Raw genomic sequence first — 21,017 nt, forward strand, 5'->3', positions numbered from 1 at the left:
TCCCACACGGGGCAGGTGCAGTTGACTCAAATCTTAATTGAAAAGGATTGTCAGTTTTCCTACCGAAGATTTGTGGTTCTCTCTGAAATCTACAGCTTCCTCCACCAATAAAAACTGACTGCCATAAAAGAAAAGTACAAAAGTGGAGATAAACACCAATCAATCTATCAATCAAAGAACAAAACTTTTTTTTTTTATATCAGAATGACTCATCTCTATCAATTTATAAATATCAAGGATGTCCTTGTACAGGTTACTGTAAACATCAGTATTTTAGCGAGCGATTTATTTTTCGCGTCTTTCGCGAGTAGAAAATTACGTGAATATTAATCGTCGCTAATTTGTAAAACTTGGATCTTTCCTTATTGAACTACGTAAAAAATTTAATCGCCTCGAAGTGGAATAGAAAGGGCTAAACACGAAATGAAGTATCTGCGAAAAATAAGTTGGTTTACAGTACTTTGTAATATTTCTTTTATTTCAGCACAGCAGTATAGAATAGATTTGTTGTTGCCAAAAGGTAGTGACAAGTTTTTCATATCAATTCAGGATGAAATTAAGTTTTATATACATCATGATCTATATCAAAGATTAGTTCTGTGGTATATTTTTTTAGAAGTGTGTGTGTATTGGTGGGGGTTAAAGAAGTATGACCAATTTCCTCTGAATTTATAAGTTAGACACTGGAGTCATTTTCAAAAAGACTTTTAATTTTCACTTAAATTCATATTATGGCAGTCAGATTTTGAAACAATTTGGCGTAGTCTGAGTATTTATCTTAAATAGGACAATGAAAAACAAAACCAAATTTATTTTCTGTAGTACTATCAAATTTTCCATCCTATAGCTACACATGTGTAGACTGTGTACATCTTGTATTTTCATCTCAATTTTCATAATAAAAGACACCCTAATTCTTCATAATTTTATATATCTAAAAAGTATTACACATTAAAATGTCAATAAAAACAGCTGTTAAAACTGAGTGATTTACACTGTTCTGAACACAACATTTTATTCTCCAGTAACACATCTCCAACTGACCAGTTGTCTCAGTGTCCAAAGGGAAATAACTCCGGTTGGTTTATTATTCAAAGGGGAGATAACTTAATTTTCTGTTGTACTTGATGGTTTTTCTTTCTCATCTTCATCTTTTATTTTATCAAATAAATCATGTTTCCACGTGGATTCTCTTTCTGAAAACAAATTAACAAGAAAAATGTTAATGACAGTTCGTAAATATTTGCTGTTTCTAGCTAAATTCATAAAAAGAACAAAACATACACATTTTGCTGAATCACATATTTAGATTAGTTTAAGTTAAAATACAGGCATACTGGTGAGTGAGCATGCTGCTTTAAATATATTACCTATATGTAAGTTGTTTTATTTTTTAGCTACATTAAAAGGAGAAGGTCCGGTAAGACCCCTTTTTGGCCCCAAAATATAACAGTTTTACAAAATTGTTAAAATGTAAACTTTTAGTTATTTATTGGACAGTTGAATGCTTCTGCTACATAAATATAGGCTGTTTTTGACCATACAATGTACATATATCGGGTTGTAGCACCATTAAGTCATGCTAAATTACTGAAATATTCAAAATTCTAGCATTTTAGGTAAATTTTAGACGGTTTCCGTGTAAAACGAAAGTGGCCGCATTCGTGTTCATCCTTAATATTGAAATGTAAGTTGTATTTTATGATAATGCATAACATATATAAAGGTTGTGGATGAACACGGATGCGGCCACTTTCATTTTTGACAAAAACCATCTGTAAAGTGACATTTTTCAGCATATTTGATATATTTTTCATATTTGAGCTTGAATCGGATCGTTTTTAATGACTTAATCAGTTAAAATCTTTCACATTAACTAATTGAATCAAGTGAAATAGACACTTAAGTGTTTAAAAAGTGGTCAAAATCTTTCATCAGATGAAACTGAAATTTGAGGACAAAATGAGTCCTTACCGGACCTACTCCTTTGTGATTTCTAGTGCAAATCTTGTTAATAGTATTTCATTTTCAAAATTTTCTTGTCCCTGATTCTAGACGTTTGTAAAAATAAAGTTATGTTAGGGGATATTTTTACATTTTCATGATAATCAAACCTGAAGATTTCCATGTTACAGTATTCATAGAAAAGACTCAAAATTAATCACCAGCTATTAAAAACCAATTTTCTCACAACTAGACATTTACATTTCAAATTCATGTAGAGCTGATTGAAAAACTGAAACCCAAATTGCTCTGGTGCATTTAGAAAAATCAACTGTGCAATAATTATTTCAATATAAACTAACAAATGATTTAAAACATCTTTAAAAAAAAACAAAAAAAAACAAAAACCAACTGAAGAGTTAATGAAATAACAATATTACCTTCACCATGAATATTCAAAAACCCAAAATTTGAAAACTCAAGAGGGTGCAAGTCCTATAAACATGAGAAGCTTTTTGATCAAAATGAACATAAATTATTCAAAACTAGAATGAATAGGTGAACAGAAATCAAAGAGGACCAAAAATGGCCCAAGATATCAAAATCTTTATATCCCTGGTGGTTGAAATACATCTGCTGGTCCTCACTATTATAAATATTGCAAAAACCCAAAATTGTATCAGTCCTTTGCTAAAATTGGAGGTCAATACCTTCTGACCAATACTTATCGAGAACTGTGGGAGGAAATAAAATGATTGCCTATTTTCATGAAGTCACAACACAATAGAATTGTCAGAGAACAACAGGAACGGTTGACATCATAATCAAATTTTGACCAATGAACAATGATAAAGAACTGAGATCAAAGTCAGGAATATATTTTTTTATCTGGTTGTGGAAAGGAAATCAACAACAGGTTACTATTACTATTTGGTGTTATTGTGTTTTGAAATTTTCTCTAGGTCAGTTTTTTCTCTCTTTCCTTATCTGAAGACACAACAAGCTGTTTTTCAATTCCTCTTAAAACCTTTTAACGTAAAAAGTGAAATAAATAAGTACAACAAACCTTTGTAACTGTCTCTTGTGTCCCTGTTGTCTCTGTTGTCTCTGTTGTCCCTTGAACTACTACTGAATCCCCTACTTGACCCCCTGAAGCCTCTTCCTCTACCCCTAAATGGGGGTCTTCCTCTAAAGCCACGACCTCTGCCTCTAAAACCTCTTTGACCTTCTCTGTTATCATGCTGATAAAATAAATGAATATTCATATCTACTAAAGGCTATTCCATTAAAATTGATAGGGAGGGTAGGAAGCAATTTTCAAAAAATCTTCCACAACAAACTTACCTTTTTTTGAAATTTTGCATACATCAAATGGACATAAAACCATAAATCATCAACTCATGTCAAAATAAAAGAACCCTTCCTACCCTTTTACATGTATCTTAATGGAATAACCTAAATACATTCATTATTATCTAAGACTGAAGCCATTATATGTACCTTTATATGAAACACTACTCAACATTTATATTTAACAGTACTAACAAAAGGGATTTCATTATTTCCACCATGCAAAACTTCAGTTTTTACACTCTAATTGTGGTTAATAGTGGAAACCAGGTAGGGTAGTAAGTATGTTGTATACCACACTAGTGGAAACCAGGTAGGGTAGTAAGTATATTGTATACCACACTAGTGGAAACCAGGTAGGGTAGTAAGTATATTGTATACCACACTAGTGGAAACCAGGTAGGGTAGTAAGTATATTGTATACCACACTAGTGGAAACCAGGTAGGGTAGTAAGTATATTGTATACCACACTAGTGGAAACCAGGTAGGGTAGTAAGTATATTGTATTGTTGTTATTTTCACTGGTTAATAGTGGAAACCAGGTAGGGTAGTAAGTATATTGTGTACCACACTCTGTAAAGTCTGTATGTATCTGTTCTTATTCAGCGGTTATCGTTTGTTAATTTGTTTGAGGAAAAATTGCATATTTTGGATTCCTTATTTTTCATTGGATACTAATTTCCATGTATTTCCTGGCTATAGATGAACCACAAATTTAAATGTCCAAGAAAGGTCAAATTTTCTATGGGTTTGTATGCAGATCTTTGTAAAACCACAATATTAAATATCCACGACAACACAATTGGTCCTTAATCCACATAAATTGGGACCCATAAAAAATAAACAAATCCACAGTATATGTTTCAGATATATCAGAATAAAAGTTCTTATTATTGACATACTCCCCCTGTCCCATTATACACAACAACAAATACCTGGGTTGAGTTCAATATCGTAGCGACTATGTAGCTGCTATCAATATCTATGTAGCAGCTAGTCTATAGCTACACGTTCAATAGTCAAAATCTACATAGCACTAAGTAGCAGCTACGATATTGAATGCGGCCCTGGTAATAAATACCATTGAACCGTATTATAAAATAAGAAATAATCATGTTATTCCATGTTGATAAAATTTTATATAAACATGATGAATGGGATTTTGAATAAATAAGCATATTCAAATGGAAAAAGTATATTCACCCCACAAAATGTTGAATGCTTTTACGTACATAATTTTGGTAAAAAACGTTTCATGTACAATTGGTTTTGGTAAATAATTGCCATTACATACATTTCTCTCGGAATATCAATTAAAAAAATTACTGTTTTTTGTTTCGGTAAATATATGGTTTAATCGACTTTTGACAAATGTTTGAAAAACTGATATCCACTGGCATTAGTAAATATCAAATTTTCAAGTAAAAAAAAAATACATATTTATCTCGTTAAAAGACAGTAATTGTATATCATTGCACTTTTTGACTTTCATGGAAGCCTTATGACTGAATCTAATTGTGACAACACTAAAATATATACATACCTCAAAATAACTAGGATTTCTAGGAATCAACTCAGGATTTTCCTTCCATTCTTCATATCTAAACTTATCTGCAATATATTTATAAAGAGAGCTCAAATTGTTTTTCATTACCATTTCACACCTTTTAAAACTGACTATGTGGTATGGGGTTTGCTCATTGTTGAAGGCCATACAGTGACCTATAGTTGTTAATTTCTGTGTCATTTTTAGTCTCTTGTTAACAGTTGTCTCATTGGCACTTATACCACATCTTCTTTGTTTAGATCAGTTACTCATGTTTGAAAGCTAAATGTACATGTGTACTATAATTCATATCATGATTATTAATTCATATCGTTAGTTAATTAATTTTTGTTGTTTAAAAAAATCTGTTATTTTGTTTGATATTTGGATTGGTGGTTTGCTCAAATTAAAGTTGTTCATTTTCTAGCAGAGATTAATTTTTACAATTTCTCATACAAAATGGTTTTCAAGATTTTATTTTCACATTTTTCATGTTTCCTTAATAATAGGAGTATTTATAATATTAAGTTGATTTTTCCAAAGTTATCTCCCTGTAGTATGATGTACCACATTAGAGTATTCAGCTGGTAGCTGCACTGTAAATATTTGTTTTGGTAGTTTTTATTTTACATCATATGTACTTGGTAAAGGAGTTGTGTGTGACCCTAAAAGTGGTGAAACTCGCCACAATTTGTGCCTCTATCAAGTCTGGCTATCTAGACTAAGAGTAAAGGCTGTTCTAGAAAATACTATCCCTCCCAAGGGACAGCACTCAGTTTTACCCCCATCACCAAAAAAAATAAAATCAAATTTGAACAACACACCCTTTGCATTTTTCTATTTCAAATACAAACACCCACATAAAGTTTAAAAAAAAATGCCTTCCCTGGGGGTGGGGTTGGGGGAGAGATATTATTTTTTGAAACAGCTCTTATTGTTGACTTTCTGTCTGGATTTTTTTTTTAGAGGTGTCAGCGTTTCTTGTAGTCTGCAATACTATCCAGTAAATATAGTGATTTCAAGTAAAATGCACTGAAAAGGGTTAATATATGAAACATATTCTGTGTGGCCAACTAGATAAATTAGGTATATGAAAGAAATCATAAATTAATTTGACTTCTGGTTGAACAGAAAATTGTTTTGCTTTGGCTTCAAAAGCTTATTTCTACATGTTTGTATTAAACAAATTGATAAAATCTTTCAGCACAAAAAAGGTAATATAAAAATTGCAATTCCTTTATCCCATCTTCAACCAATATTTTCATGAAAAAAAGTGCATCAACATACCTGGTCTGTTTTTAAAATCAGGAAGTCGTTGTTCTTGATTTGGTTTCTCTCCATCAGGCCTTTTACCATCTGTGGAATACAGAAAATAGAGTTGTGCAACAAAAGACAGAAAAATATATCACAACCTTCCAGAGAAGCAACTTTTTAAGTTATACATTATTTATTCTTAATGTACTTATCTGACTTTTTAGAAGTAGTTATAATGCATTTGAAAAATATTTCCTTTTGAGTTATTTCCCTTTTCCATAAGATATCTGAATTGATTGTAAACAGGTTACGATGTCCATAACAAATTATTCAACCTGAAATCAACCAACTTCAGTACACATGTGTTCATATAAATTTCTCCATGATTTGTATAGTCACAAATATCAACTCCAGGCATTCTGCTTCTATTTTGTGAAAACAGCTATAGAAATAGGAAGATGTGGTATGAGTGCGAATGAGACAACTCTCCCTCCAAGTCACAATTTATAAAAGTAAATCATTAAAGGTCAAGGTACTGTTTTCAACAAGGAGCCTAGGCTTACACAGAACAGTAAGCTATAAAGGGCCTAAAAAATTACTGTTTATATTCCTGTTTTTGGGTCCTCTTTCCTGTCCCCAGTTAAGAAATATTGATCACTCAAAAATCAGATGGGAATAAAAAAAAACAAAGGTCTCAGCATCAATAATAAAACAATATATATCTATTGTTATTTAACATATAACTAAATTATAAACTTGCTAAAAATAGTACAGAAGCTAAAGAAGCTTTACCTTTTTCTTTTGTCTTAGGGCTATTCCAGAAAAAAATGTATGAGGGGGTTGGAAGGCAGTTTTTGTCAGCACCCACCACCTAGACAACTGTAATTGAGAATTATAGTGCATTATAGTGTGAAAAGTTGCTCTGATACCCATCACTCATGTATTATTAATACAATGTGCCTTCCAACCCCCCCCCCCCCCACCATACATTTTTTCTGGAATAGCCCTTAATATTATCATAAAATTAAATTTTTCCTTCACTGTAAATATATGTATGTTTGATAATTATAACATTTACCTCTGTCCCGTCCTGATGTTTGATAAGTATAACATTTACCTCTGTCCCGTCCTGATGTCGATCTTTCTGGCTTTCTTTCTCTAGAACCATCTTTCTTTCTTTCTCTCTGTCGACCTCCTATTCTGTCAAATACACGATTACTGTCTTTTCTATTTCCATCGGTACTCTTTCTTTTAGCATCAATTTTCTTCCTTAAATCAAAGACAACATTTAATACATGAAATGTCTTACGTTTTTTTTCTATAAGTTTCATAAATTTTTATCAATTGAAATGATTTGACACAATCTAAACTAATTTCTTTGCTCTTATTTCATTTTATGTCAGAAATCTACTTTTCTGATTTTCAAGAGTCACAATTTGAATTTCTGAATTTTGCCCAATACAGCTGCATGCAAGAAGAAAGCATAGATCTTTTGTGATTGTTTTATTTTTACAATATCTTGCTACTCTTGGTCCTGAACATGTATAAATAAATATTTGAATGTGTCAATCACCAGTGTTCTCCTTAGTTTCTTACCTAGCATCAAAACTAGGACCTTCATCTTGTTTGCGTTTTGACAGACTGTGTCGTAGGTCATTAGGATTTTTCTCCACCCTTTTAATCCTGTCATTATCTTCCTCCTTCACTAAGGATTCATATTTAGGGTCAGGTCTAAAGTTTAACCTGCAAATGAATATAAAGCATGATTTATGTTATCAACGAATGTCCAATGACACAAGTGTAAGGTTTTCAAGTTCTAGGACTTCAGGTTAGGGAGGCTAAAAATGTCCATGGGCTCAGTGAGAAAGAAAATTTTGTACTTGTTTTTAAGCCAAAAAAAATATCTTTTTAACAATTTTGCATTAGCATTTTGTGCACAAAAGGTAATAGTACAGGTACTAATTCAAATCCATAATAAAAACAAGAAAAGGCATAAACTTAGCATAGTAAAAGTATAAGATACATACTTTATTTCTGGACCATGCTTGAATTTTCTTATCACTTCTGGACTGTGTCGTCTGAAGAGCAAAATGAAATATAGATCCTAAATTTGTATAACAGATTCATTAAGTGTTGTGTTAATTGAAGGAAATTAAAAATTTATTCCTTTGTTTTGTGATAAAACTGTTTTCTACCTCTCTTCCTCTCTCTATTTTCTTTATATAATTAAATGTTATTTCTTTATTGACTGGTGATGTGATGACGTCCATTCTCATAATTCTTCAATAATAACTTTTCTCATTCACACATCAAAAAAGATTATAACATGTTTTAAAGCAACACTCACCTTTTAGATGAACTATGTGATGCAGATGGAACAACACTAATAATTCTCTTCTCCTCATAAACATTCTCATCCAGAATATTGTCAAAACCGAATATCTTAATTTCCTCACGATCAAAAATCGACTTTTTACCTTCATCTTTCCGTCTGTGAACGATAACATTATTTGAGTCAAATTCTCGACTAATTTCCATTGGTGACGCATGCATGGCATGGGGTCCTCTTTGAATTGCAATTACAATATTGTCCTCAACCACAATGTCTCCCTGATGTTTTTGATCATCTGTTATAAATCTATCGGACAACAACTGCCTACGGATTGGTGTGGCAACAATAATGCCACTGATAAAGTCAGTTTTATGTCGGATCTTAGGAGGGGCTGCCTTTTTTGGTGATGGTGAAATACTTCTCTCTCTTGGAGCATGATGTGATGAATTCCTTTTAACGAAAAAAAAATGTTCAGTATTGATGGATTGTTGGTATTACAGCTAATTTCCTAATGCATGCAGATGAAGACTTTGGTTCGTTTGATTGCTTTGTTTGTATATCATGCATATTGTTCAATTATATTGGGAAAATGTCTAATTAAATTTAAAAATTATATATACAGATGTAACTATGTCATATATATTGTTTGGAGATGTCAAACTTAAAAACAAAGCTTGAACAAACAATTATACAAACAAAGCAAGCAAGCCAACAAAAGTTTTACTCTACAAGCATTAGGAACTTAGCTGTAATATTATCCAATGGTTTTATAGAACACTGTGCATCCAACCACAGTTTTGTGAATATTCTTGTGTTATATATTTATTCTAACTCAAATATGTATGTAAATGTTGACTTAAATTAAACAAAGATGAAAAAAAAATTTCACAATCTAAAAAAACATTTAAATGTTAATTGAGAAATATACATGTAAATTTGGATCATTGAATATAAATGAGAAGCTATAACACTTTACATGTAAATACTCTGAAAACTGATATAACATGCATAAAAGGAAAAGAAAGAGCATAACATTATCAAATTGATAGTTATTTTTCAATATAGCAAAACATTTATTTCCTTATACATGTTATACAAGCTTAAGGAAATGATACAATCACTAGCTAAAGTAATTTACTTGAATGAAACCTGGAGTAGTTTTCAGTAAACCTATTCAACCCTAACCTTTTTATTGGCATGTTTTTTGTTTAAGTACATGTACCTAAATCCAAGTCATTCTCTTTTAAACATATACATGATATATGAGCAACAAGTAGCATATAATTGCAATCTAAATGATCATTTATATTTTGAATTCCTGTATTAAAGCACTTACAACCAGATGCTCCGCAGGGCGTAGCTTTATACGACCGCAGAGGTTGAACCCTGAACGGTTGGGGCAAGTATGGACACAACATTCAAGCTGGATTCAGCTCTAAATTTGGATTGTGATTAAATAGTTGACACAGCATAGGTTTCTGACACAGAATGAATGTGTTCTAATGAACTTAAAATTTTTGTTTTCTCTTAGAGCAATTCACTATGCTGTTGAATATTAATCCTCTCAAAAAAATGTTTGAAGAAATTTTCTTTTTTATTTATGAAATTTCAAATGAGAAAAATTGAACCCAATTTTTTTAATCACATCCCCCTTTCCCTTATTCCAAAACTAATCTCAATTAAAATTTCTAATGGAGTTTGCAACAATAACTACTCATTTAAATACATCAAAAAATATTAAGATGTAAAAAAACTGCTTGTTATCACTGAATGGTAAAGATTATTTTAATTTATCAGTTGGTAGTAAAAAGTGAATATACATTGTATATTGTATATAACAAAGATTTAAGTTGATTCTGGACAAAGAAAGATAACTCCAATTTAAAAAAATCTTGCTATTGCACAATATTTTGCAATTAGATATTTCTTGCTTACTATTCTGGACAAAGAAAGATAACTCTAATTAAAAAAAAATTTGCTATTTCACAATATTGTGCAATTAGATATTTCTTGCCATTGCGCAATACTGTGCAATTGAAAAGACTTGCTATTGCACAATACTTAATATAATAATTTTAGATCCTGATTTGGACCAACTTGAAAACTGGGCCCATAATAAAAAATCTAAGTACATTTTTGGATTCAGCATATCAAAGAACCCCAAGATTTCAATTTTTGTTGAAATCAGACTAAGTTTAATTTTGGACCCTTTGGACTTTAGTGTAGACCAATTTGAAAACAGGACCAAAAATGAAGAATCTACATACACAGTTAGATTTGGTATATCAAAGAACCCCATTTATTCAATTTTTGATGAAATCAAACAAAGTTTAATTTTGGACCCCGATTTGGACCAACTTGAAAACTGGGCCAATAATCAAGAATCTAAGTACATTTTTAGATTCAGCATATCAAAGAACCTAACTGATTCATTTTTTGTCAAAATCAAACTAAGTTTAATTTTGGACCCTTTGGACCTTAATGTAGACCAATTTGAAAACGGGACCAAAAGTTAAGAATCTACATACACAGTCATGACAGTTAGATTCGGCATATCAAAGAACCCCAATTATTCAATTTTGATGAAATCAAACAAAGTTTAATTTTGGACCCTTTGGGCCCCTTATTCTGTTGGGACCAAAACTCCCAAAATCAATACCAACCTTCCTTTTATGGTCATAAACCTTGTGTTTAAATTTCATAGATTTCTATTTACTTATACTAACGTTATGGTGCGAAAACCAAGAAAAATGCTTATTTGGGTCCCTTTTTGGCCCCTAATTCCTAAACTGTTGGGACCTAAACTCCCAAAATCAATACCAACCTTCCTTTTGTAGTCATTAACATTGTGTTTAAATTTCATTGATTTCTATTTACTTAAACTAAAGTTATTGTGCGAAAACCAAGAATAATGCTTATTTGGGCCCTTTTTTGGCCCCTAATTCCTAAACTGTTGAAACCTAGACTCCCAAAATCAATCCCAACCGTTCTTTTGTGGTCATAAACCTTGTGTCAAAATTTCATAGATTTCTATTAACTTAAACTAAAGTTATAGTGCGAAAACCAAGAAAATGCTTATTTGGGCCCTTTTTGGCCCCTAATTCCTAAAATGTTGGGACCAAAACTCCCAAAATCAATACCAACCTTCCTTTTGTGGTCATAAACCTTGTGTTAAAATTCATAGATTTCCATTCACTTTTACTAAAGTTAGAGTGCGAATACTAAAAGTATTCGGACGCCGGACGACGACGACGACGACGACGACGCCAACGTGATAGCAATATACGACGAAAATTTTTTCAAATTTTGCGGTCGTATAAAAATGAAGAATCTACATACACAGTTAGATTTGGTATATCAAAGAACCCCATTTATTCAATTTTTGATGAAATCAAACAAAGTTTAATTATGGACCCCCATTTGGACCAACTTGAAAACTGGGCCAATAATCAAGAATCTTAGTACATTTTTAGATTCAGCATATCAAAGAACCTAACTGATTCATTTTTTGTCAAAATCAAACTAAGTTTAATTTTGGACCCTTTGGACCTTAATGTAGACCAATTTGAAAACGGGACCAAAAGTTAAGAATCTACATACACAGTCATGACAGTTAGATTCGGCATATCAAAGAACCCCAATTATTCAATTTTGATGAAATCAAACAAAGTTTAATTTTGGACCCTTTGGGCCCCTTATTCTGTTGGGACCAAAACTCCCAAAATCAATACCAACCTTCCTTTTCTGGTCATAAACCTTGTGTTGAAATTTCATAGATTTCTATTTACTTATACTAACGTTATGGTGCGAAAACCAAGAAAAATGCTTATTTGGGTCCCTTTTTGGCCCCTAATTCCTAAACTGTTGGGACCTAAACTCCCAAAATCAATACCAACCTTCCTTTTGTAGTCATTAACATTGTGTTTAAATTTCATTGATTTCTATTTACTTAAACTAAAGTTATTGTGCGAAAACCAAGAATAATGCTTATTTGGGCCCTTTTTTGGCCCCTAATTCCTAAACTGTTGAAACCTAGACTCCCAAAATCAATCCCAACCGTTCTTTTGTGGTCATAAACCTTGTGTCAAAATTTCATAGATTTCTATTAACTTAAACTAAAGTTATAGTGCGAAAACCAAGAAAATGCTTATTTGGGCCCTTTTTGGCCCCTAATTCCTAAAATGTTGGGACCAAAACTCCCAAAATCAATACCAACCTTCCTTTTGTGGTCATAAACCTTGTGTTAAAATTTCATAGATTTCCATTCACTTTTACTAAAGTTAGAGTGCGAATACTAAAAGTATTCGGACGCCGGACGACGACGACGACGCCAACGTGATAGCAATATACGACGAAAAAATTTTCAAATTTTGCGGTCGTATAAAAACTTTTCCCAAAATTCAAACTTAGTATTTCATCACTGTAAAAGTTTATTTCAGCAGCTGTGTTTGAGTTTTACCTGATTTTTTTTTAGAAATTTGCCCATTAAGTTCAATAGTCATGATAGTATACATTTTCAACATATAATCTGTCGATACCTGTAACTTGGCATTGCAAAAGGTCATGTTTTTCTCTGGCTGTTTATGACGTCTTTACACTAAATCCATTGGATGTTTGATGATTGATAGTTTAGTCTTAGATGCATGATTTTTTTTATTAGTTGTTAGTGGCTTTGAACTAGCTGTTAGATAACTGTGAGTACTCTCAGATCTGTTCCTAGTGTCTTTTTGTTGTCGGGATGTACAAGTACCCGGCCACGTCCACTTGTATTTTTGTCCATCTGATAAGTTAAGCCTTTTTCAACTGATTTTTTTATAGTTCGTTCTTATGTTGTTGTTATACCACTGTCCCAGGTTAGGGGAAGGTTGGGATCCTGCTAACATGTTTAACCCTGCCACATTATTTAAGTATGTGCCTGTCCCAAGTCAGGAGCCTGTAATTCAGTGGTTATCGTTTGTTTATGTGTTACATATTTGTTTTTCGTTCATTTTTTTTTATATAAATAAGGCCGTTAGTTTTCTCGTTTGAATTGTTTTACATTGTCTTATCGGGGCCTTTTAAAGCTGACTATGCGGTATGAGCTTTACTCATTGTCGAAGCCTGTACAGTGACCTATAGTTGTTAATGTCTGTGTCATTTTGGTCTCTTGTGGACAGTTGTCTCATTGGCAATCATACAACATCTTCTTTTTTATATTTAGTTTATTTTTGTATTCATAAAAGTTTCTTATCTATAAACATGATAAATATATATGTCTGAAGTGATTTTCCTTTAAAATCTAAGATATTTTATAAATTCAGTCACACTACCTTATTCAAGATGAACTTAAAAAACTTGTGCATTTACCTGGGAGATAAAACTGGTGATTGACTTCTGCGACCTCTTAAATCTGTTGATGAATGTGGTGATTGTCTCCTCCTGTCTTTCTCAAGATGACTGTATACCTGTCCTGTACTGATCCTCTTGGGAGATCTCCGTACTGGTCTGCTCCTTGGTGAAAGTGATCTAGGACCTAAAGGGCGTCTTCTTGGGGATTGTGACCTCCTTACAGGTGGTCTTACTCTTGGTAATGGTGATCCTCTTCGTCTTGGAGATATTGACCTGTTTCTTGACCTTGACCTTCTTAATGGCCGTCTAGCTGGAGAATGTGTTCTTGAACGATGAGGAGAAAGTCTTCTTGGTGTACGAGATCTGGATCTTGAACGCCTTGGGGGTGGTCTCCTTCTTGGTGATCTTGACTTTGACCTTCTTGGTGGAGGTCTTCTGTAAGGTGATCTTGACCTTGACCTATATAACAAATTCAATTTATAAGAACAATTATATAATTTAAACTGTAAGAAGTGATTAATTAAAACTTTGTAATAAACTTACAGATAAGTACATGCATGGTTGCAGAGGCGGATTTAGGGGGGGGGGGGGGCAGGGAGCCGGGCCCCCCTTATTGGTAAAAAATTTGGTTGCTTATATATGGAATCACTGAAGCGTGACTGGAGCGGGCTCCCTCATAGGCAGTCAGTGGGCCCCCACTTAGGAAAATTTCTGGATCTGCCAGTGGGTTTTATAACAAGGTTGCTTTAATCAACTTCATTTGGACTCATTTTGAAAACAATTTTAGTACAAAACTATGTCAAATCACTAGATGTGCACTCAGGCACAAATGACCACACAAAAAATGTTAAACTTGAAGTATGTGGACCAGTTCAATGACGGCTTAGTTATTTTTGTCCTACAAGATGGTAGTGCACATGGAGCATCATGAAAAAAAAAAGATCAATTGAAAACATCATCATGGTCATCATGTTTTCAAAAGTTTTTCTAAAATTTCACGCATCAAACAAACACATTTTAATGTTCTATTATAGAAAACAATAAAAGTTAAATAAATCATGGAAATAATGTTTAAAACAAATTACTTATCATTAGAATGTCAATATGAAGGAACTTGAAAGTTGTCAGAACAAAATTTTTCATAATTTAATGAAAATTATTTCCCTTTAATGTAAATTATTTCCCTTTAAAGGGAAACTTCGCAAAAAAATCAAAAATTGATATTATGTCCATTCTATATACATGTAGAAATGCTCAAATTTATAGATATTAAAGTTTTATTCCGCTAGATAAGAGATCACCATCGATTTTAAATTTAGAGTATCAATTCTCTGCGTTCCGCCATTTTGTCGTCTTCCCCGATTAAAAGTCACGATATGTCTATAAACCACAAAGGACGAAAACTACAGTAACCGATGTAGTCGTAATTGCGTGTCGATATCTTGTCAATCGTACGGTTGTTTTATCTGACAAACTAACTTGATACGGAAATGTTCTTATTTTTTTTTTTAAATAAACATAGTCTGTTATTTTTAAACTGTTAATATTGGAATAAGTTAAAAAGTCAAAGTTTAAATCATAAATAAGTGTTCCGTGAAAACTGTTTTCGTAAATCTAATTCGTTTATAATTATTTAAAGTAATAAATTTTATTCAAATAAATTCGGATCTTCCCTCATCTGATCACCAGCATGACTAAAGGTATTACTCCCAAAGGTATTGTGAGGGGTGTGAGGTGACACGTCCAGGTATTCAAACGATTTCCTGTCGGGCTTGCAAGTTCATGCATCGTTTCACTTCTGTAGGTATTGATCAGTGTACACAGCCGATACCTTATAACTCTCCATTTTGAACTATCAGGTGTATAATATACATCTCTGTCTTGCGTGTCCGAAAGTGATATAATATACTAGTAATTACTAAACTCATACGCTTGTTTATAAATAACATTACTGGTGTAAAGAATATTATTTATAAAAATATAAATAATACCAAAAAAAAAAGATTTGATAAAATAAAAATCTATTTACATTTTTTTTCCAAGGTTTAATTTGGGAAAATGTAATATATACTCGTTGTCAATAGTAAAGGACAGATTGGAACATACCAGAAATATTGATTTAAAAAAATGTACGCACTTGTCGACGATTCATTTCTACGCCTGGATAGAAAGTTACGGAGCTATATCGCAATTTAAAATATATACATGTATACATTGAACATAAGAAAGAAACATACATTTTGTGTAAATTGGGGTAAAAGTTGTGTAAATAGACTAGTCCACGTATGCCAACAGTATGTAATCATCGAATTCGATAGACTATTGTATACCAAAAGAAGAAGAAGAAGAAGAGGACCAATTTGATTTAAATACAGGTCGATATAATAACTTGCTTCGGTTCATCGAAGTTATGAACATAGTAAAATCACAAATTTACATATCAATTAGATCGTTCTCCAATAAAGGAAGAAATTCGACATCATCACAATTGTTCCGACATTCATGTAAAACATATGCAACTGGACGTACACTAATAAACCCCAAGGGATGTGAATATTTTCTAGGAAAACTTTTGAGTATTCAAGTTTCAAATTGATTTCCGGATTAATTTTCTTTCTTGATATTTAATGACAGCAATTTAAAGAATAAACTGCTTGTCCGCTTTAGGGGTATTCTTGCCAGTTGAACAGACTTATAATATTACATTCAAAAATAGGGAAATTAAGATGACATTAAATTCGTTGTCTTTTTTTTTAAACATCGTTGGTCAAATAGCTAAAGTATTATTCGTTGTGAGAAGAAGACCATTTTAATATAAGGACGCTCCCAATTATGAATAAATTTGGTTGACGTTTTTCACACTTGAAAAGAATTTCTATTCGTAATTTTTCGATTCCATTCCAAGAGGATCCTAAAATTTCCTGTCAATTTTTTAAAACATCTTTTTTTTCAAATAGCTGAAGTATTCATGCATGCGTTGTGAGATTTAAAATATTTTGATGAGAACATTAATTCCTAAATAGATCGTGTCAGTTTCATATGTTTGTTTAAAGTATTAGAAGAAAAAAAATCATAAAAATGTTCTATTGTATTATTTACTTTAATTACTAGAATTCGTATAAAAAATCCACACATGAATCCTACTATCAAATTTAAAAAGTTGCATGGCTATCACTTACTTTTCGTTGGTTAATAGCTACACCAAAAGTCGTTGATGCGCTTTAAATAGCGTTATTAGATAGTTAACGAACAAGACTTAAATGAGATTAATTTCACTCCCGGCATGCTCAAAGACTTAAACTACATGTACGTCACATAAGTCAGGAAGTTTGATTAAATAAAATTAATAATTCCCAATTTTCTCCTTTATTACTTTTCATATCGAAATAAAACTTGGTGAATATGTTTTTTATGGTATTATGAACATAATAAGATGAAAAGTGAAAAATCGCGAATTATCCCTTTAATAATAGCAGAATAGTAATTGCTACAGAAAAATATGTACAAATTACAATTACAAAAAATAACTTCCTGTTAGAACCAAAGTAATAAATTATCGCCTTGCAATACAAAGTAAAGAACTAATTATTTATAAATGATATTAAGATATTAGGAAGTTTTCATGTCCAAGCCTTATCTTTCCAAACTTTCACCTTATAAATATCCTAGTAGGTGATTATTTTATTTAAATTTCATGACACAAACCACTGGTTTTGGATGGTAAGAATTTGTTTTTGTTCACTGCACACACTTCATACTAACATGACTAACAACCTTTCACTCATGCAATAAATATACAATATACAATGATATATGTATGTTGTCGTAAAATATAAAATCTATTTGTACCATTGTTGTAGGAGCTTTAGAAACAGGAAGCATACAAATAAATTTTATATTTTCCGACAATGTACATATATATAGTGTTTACCCTGAAATTACTCCCTACACTTGAAAATTTAGTTATCAATCTAAATCGTTGCCTAAAATTTCTCTAAGAAATCAACATGGTCGAAACCCACAACCGTGAAGAGGACCCGCAAATGAACTGGTTTGGAAACAGAAATATTCATATCACCCCTTGCACAACATTGAAGCAGGGCAACAGGAGACCTACAAGTACAAATAAAGCAAAAAATGATTTGTATACCTGTTATTTGTACAATAGTTGGCTAATTGCAGGATACAAATGTATTTGACCAGTTGATCAGTTAGTGGTGGTGAGTACAAACTTGGTACAATATTGGTTAAAACTTTTCCTAGCAAATAATACTGTATTTGACCATGTTGACTATACATGTGAAAGGACTCAAGCCTTTTAATATGCAATGATTATTACAATGTATGTAAAACAAAAATGCACGCCTTAATATTATGACTTCATTTTCCAGATAGATTAGAAGCACAGCTGTATCCCTGCACTATTAAAATTTTAAGGCTATTTTAAAAGAATCATCATCATGATCATAGTAGTTTAGAAATAATTCATTTTATTTATTCAGTTTACTAATCTTTATCATTGTAAGTCTTTTACAGGGACTAGTTTTATTCCTTCAGTATCAGTGTGCTTTTAATATGCAATGATTATTATGTACTATAATCTAAAAAATACAAATTGAAAACATCGTTTTCCATACTCTTCACTTGGAATACACAAAATCCCCAAATTACCAATGGTATCCAGTTGTTCCGGCCCCAAACATATCCGGCCCCAAGTCAATCCAGCCCCAAGTTGATCCGTCCCACGTCGATCCGGCCCCATAATAAATGAAAAGGAATAAAGACTTTTAATTAGTATAAATGGAATTTGTAAAAAGTATCAATGATGGATGACAACAGGTAAGTGTGAATATATTTGGAGTACCAGTAAGATAAAATATTTTAAGTCGATACAAAAATGGTTGTGATTGTATTTTTTTTCAGGTAACATCAGAGGCTTCTATAACACTTGTTGGGTTTTTTTTTGTAATATCGAATATAGTCTATATATTTTTTGGAATAGTAGTGAGTAGCAATGAGTAGATAAAAAAAAGTTATAGGAGTATCCATTATTTTTTATTGCAAGATAATAACAAAACAATTACACTGAATGCACATTTTCAGAAAGGATTCGGCAAATCAAACAACATTTCTCAATTTGAGGCCCCCAGCAGGTCCAGGGCAGAGCCCTGATAGGGGGTTCACGGGGGCGAAGCAGTACACCCTGTTTGGTATATCTATTCCATTCTGATTGATATATATATCCGTTTAACTTAATTAATAGTACATATTGACAATCCCTCAATAGTAAAAAAATAGGCACTTTTGCCTTTCAGTAGACCAACTACGAACTCCTCAAAGAGTTGCATTCTCTCTACAACTAGGCATCGGATTTAATGTCCCCATTCTGACCAGACGTGACTGCGTATTTATACATCCTGCACAGCCTAACGGGCGACCAACATTGGCAAGTCGGCCGGGTGAAGACTTTAGTGGAAAGCTAGTTAAAAAACTAACAACAACTAATTAAAAAAACTTGTGTGTCTAAGTTGATGAGGTTCATTCAAGTTTTAGTTGATTGAAGTGAAATGATCTGAACCAAAGTTCTAGTTTATAGTTTCTATACTAAGGTAAAAGCGTAAAAACATTCAATTCTATCCAATATTCCATTCATTAAGGACAAGAGACTAGTGTACACATGAAATTTGATAATTAAAGAGTTTTGACAACTTCACTGGCTTTCATTTACAGATATTGTTGTTTATTATTTTTTTAATAAAAACAAATATTGGTGAAAAAATTATGTGTAGGCAAGTGCCTAAAGTGCCTAACGGCAGCTACGCCCCTGATATGGGCCGGATCGACATTGGGCCTGATAGAAGTGGGACGGATCAACTTGTGCCGGATCGACGTAGGGCTGGATCAACATGAAAGCTTACATTTCCATGTATATTTCACGTTTCATTCCCATGTCATTCCTGATCTGATGGCATTTTATATTTTTAATCCCGATGTTGGTACACGTGGCCTACAAATGGCAATTTAACTAATTGTCCCTGCATGCAGATACATGCAGACATTGTCTTGAATTATCTGCAGTTGAACAGGTTGTGTGGCAGGAATCCGGGTCCTTTGGCGCCCATTCACGTTCGCACCCACTCATGTTTGTCCCCTTTCATTTTCGCACCCTACATGTTCGCGCCGAATTTTAATTGGTTTTGTGTTTAATAACTTTGTAATCAAGTTTTGGCAAGTAGTATTCTTATAAGTATAATTGTTTTCATGGTCTCAAAATAAAGTCAGACAGCACTTTTTTTTGTGTTGAATAAATCTTAATCATGTTTTGGATAGTATATTGTTAAAAAAAATTATATTCCTTTCTAAATAAAGTGGGATTCTGTCGTTTTATTTTGTGTTGAATAACTGTTTATCATGTTTTGGTTAGTGTATTGCTATAACTTTTGTTTCATTGACTTGTTTCAAAATGAAGTGAGATTCTGACTACGTTTCTTTTTTTTTTTTGGTGTGTTGATTAAATTTTATCATGTATAGTAATATATAATAGTGTATTGTTTCATTATTTCAGATCAAAGGGACCAAGCTGTTAAAAACAATTATCTTTTGTGTTTTTCATTTAAAATCTTCAATCTTTTACTCATACCAAGCTATAAACATACCAAGCTATAAATACATTCAGTATTTACACGAAAGCAATTAAAAACAACAATCATGATTTTCCAATTATTCAACAGTTCAACTCGAATTTGAATTAAAATTGGGTGCGAATGTGTAGAGTGCGAACGGACCTTGGGTGCGAACGTGTAGGGTGCGAAAGTATATTGGGCGCGAACGGACCTGATACCGTGTGGCAGAAACATCTCGAAAGCAGCTGGAGAGATGAACAGATGAACGCAACGCTACATGGTAGGACTAGAAACAAAGTAATGATCACTAAGTAGTAATGATAATTGTGTAGACAGTTGGATTGTGTTATTGTTACGATTTATTATTATTAACAGACTTAATTTAGCACAATCTATCTCAAATGATCTGTTTTTGACAATGTTTATGTTTTTAGTGCTGAAATTTCCCGAATTCTTTTGTTTTAAGTGAAAGAAATTAACCTTCTATCTCTGGAACGTCGTCTTGGTGAAGGCATCGATCGTTAGTTAAAGGGGGAAATGCTACGCATTTACAAGAAATGTAGGAAACTACACACTGTTTACAAGACAAGACAACTCATGTCATACACCGACTCCATTTTTAGTGTCTAAGTGCAGAGT

General features: G+C 32.4%; 1 protein-coding gene across 2 annotated transcripts; it reads right to left on the reverse strand.

Annotated features, from left to right (window-relative positions):
• Positions 1–911: 911 nt before the first annotated feature.
• LOC139498977 (serine/arginine repetitive matrix protein 1-like) lies at positions 912–21,017 on the reverse strand. 2 transcript variants are annotated; one of them, XM_071287622.1, is made up of 10 exons: positions 20,859–21,017; positions 13,774–14,214; positions 8,443–8,877; positions 8,123–8,173; positions 7,692–7,838; positions 7,213–7,364; positions 6,129–6,197; positions 4,839–4,906; positions 3,011–3,185; positions 912–1,196 (listed from the first exon to the last, which is right to left on the reverse strand). In XM_071287622.1, the coding sequence occupies exons 1-10, from the start codon at positions 20,891–20,893 to the stop codon at positions 1,108–1,110; spliced, it is 1,662 nt and encodes a 553-aa protein (XP_071143723.1). In that variant the 5' UTR covers positions 20,894–21,017; the 3' UTR covers positions 912–1,107. The 2 variants fall into 2 exon arrangements, with proteins under 2 accessions (XP_071143723.1, XP_071143721.1); XM_071287620.1 differs by having other exon boundaries at positions 7,174–7,364; positions 20,859–21,012.

This window comes from Mytilus edulis, chromosome 12 (assembly GCF_963676685.1).
Source record: "Mytilus edulis chromosome 12, xbMytEdul2.2, whole genome shotgun sequence".
NCBI lineage: Eukaryota > Metazoa > Mollusca > Bivalvia > Mytilida > Mytilidae > Mytilus > Mytilus edulis.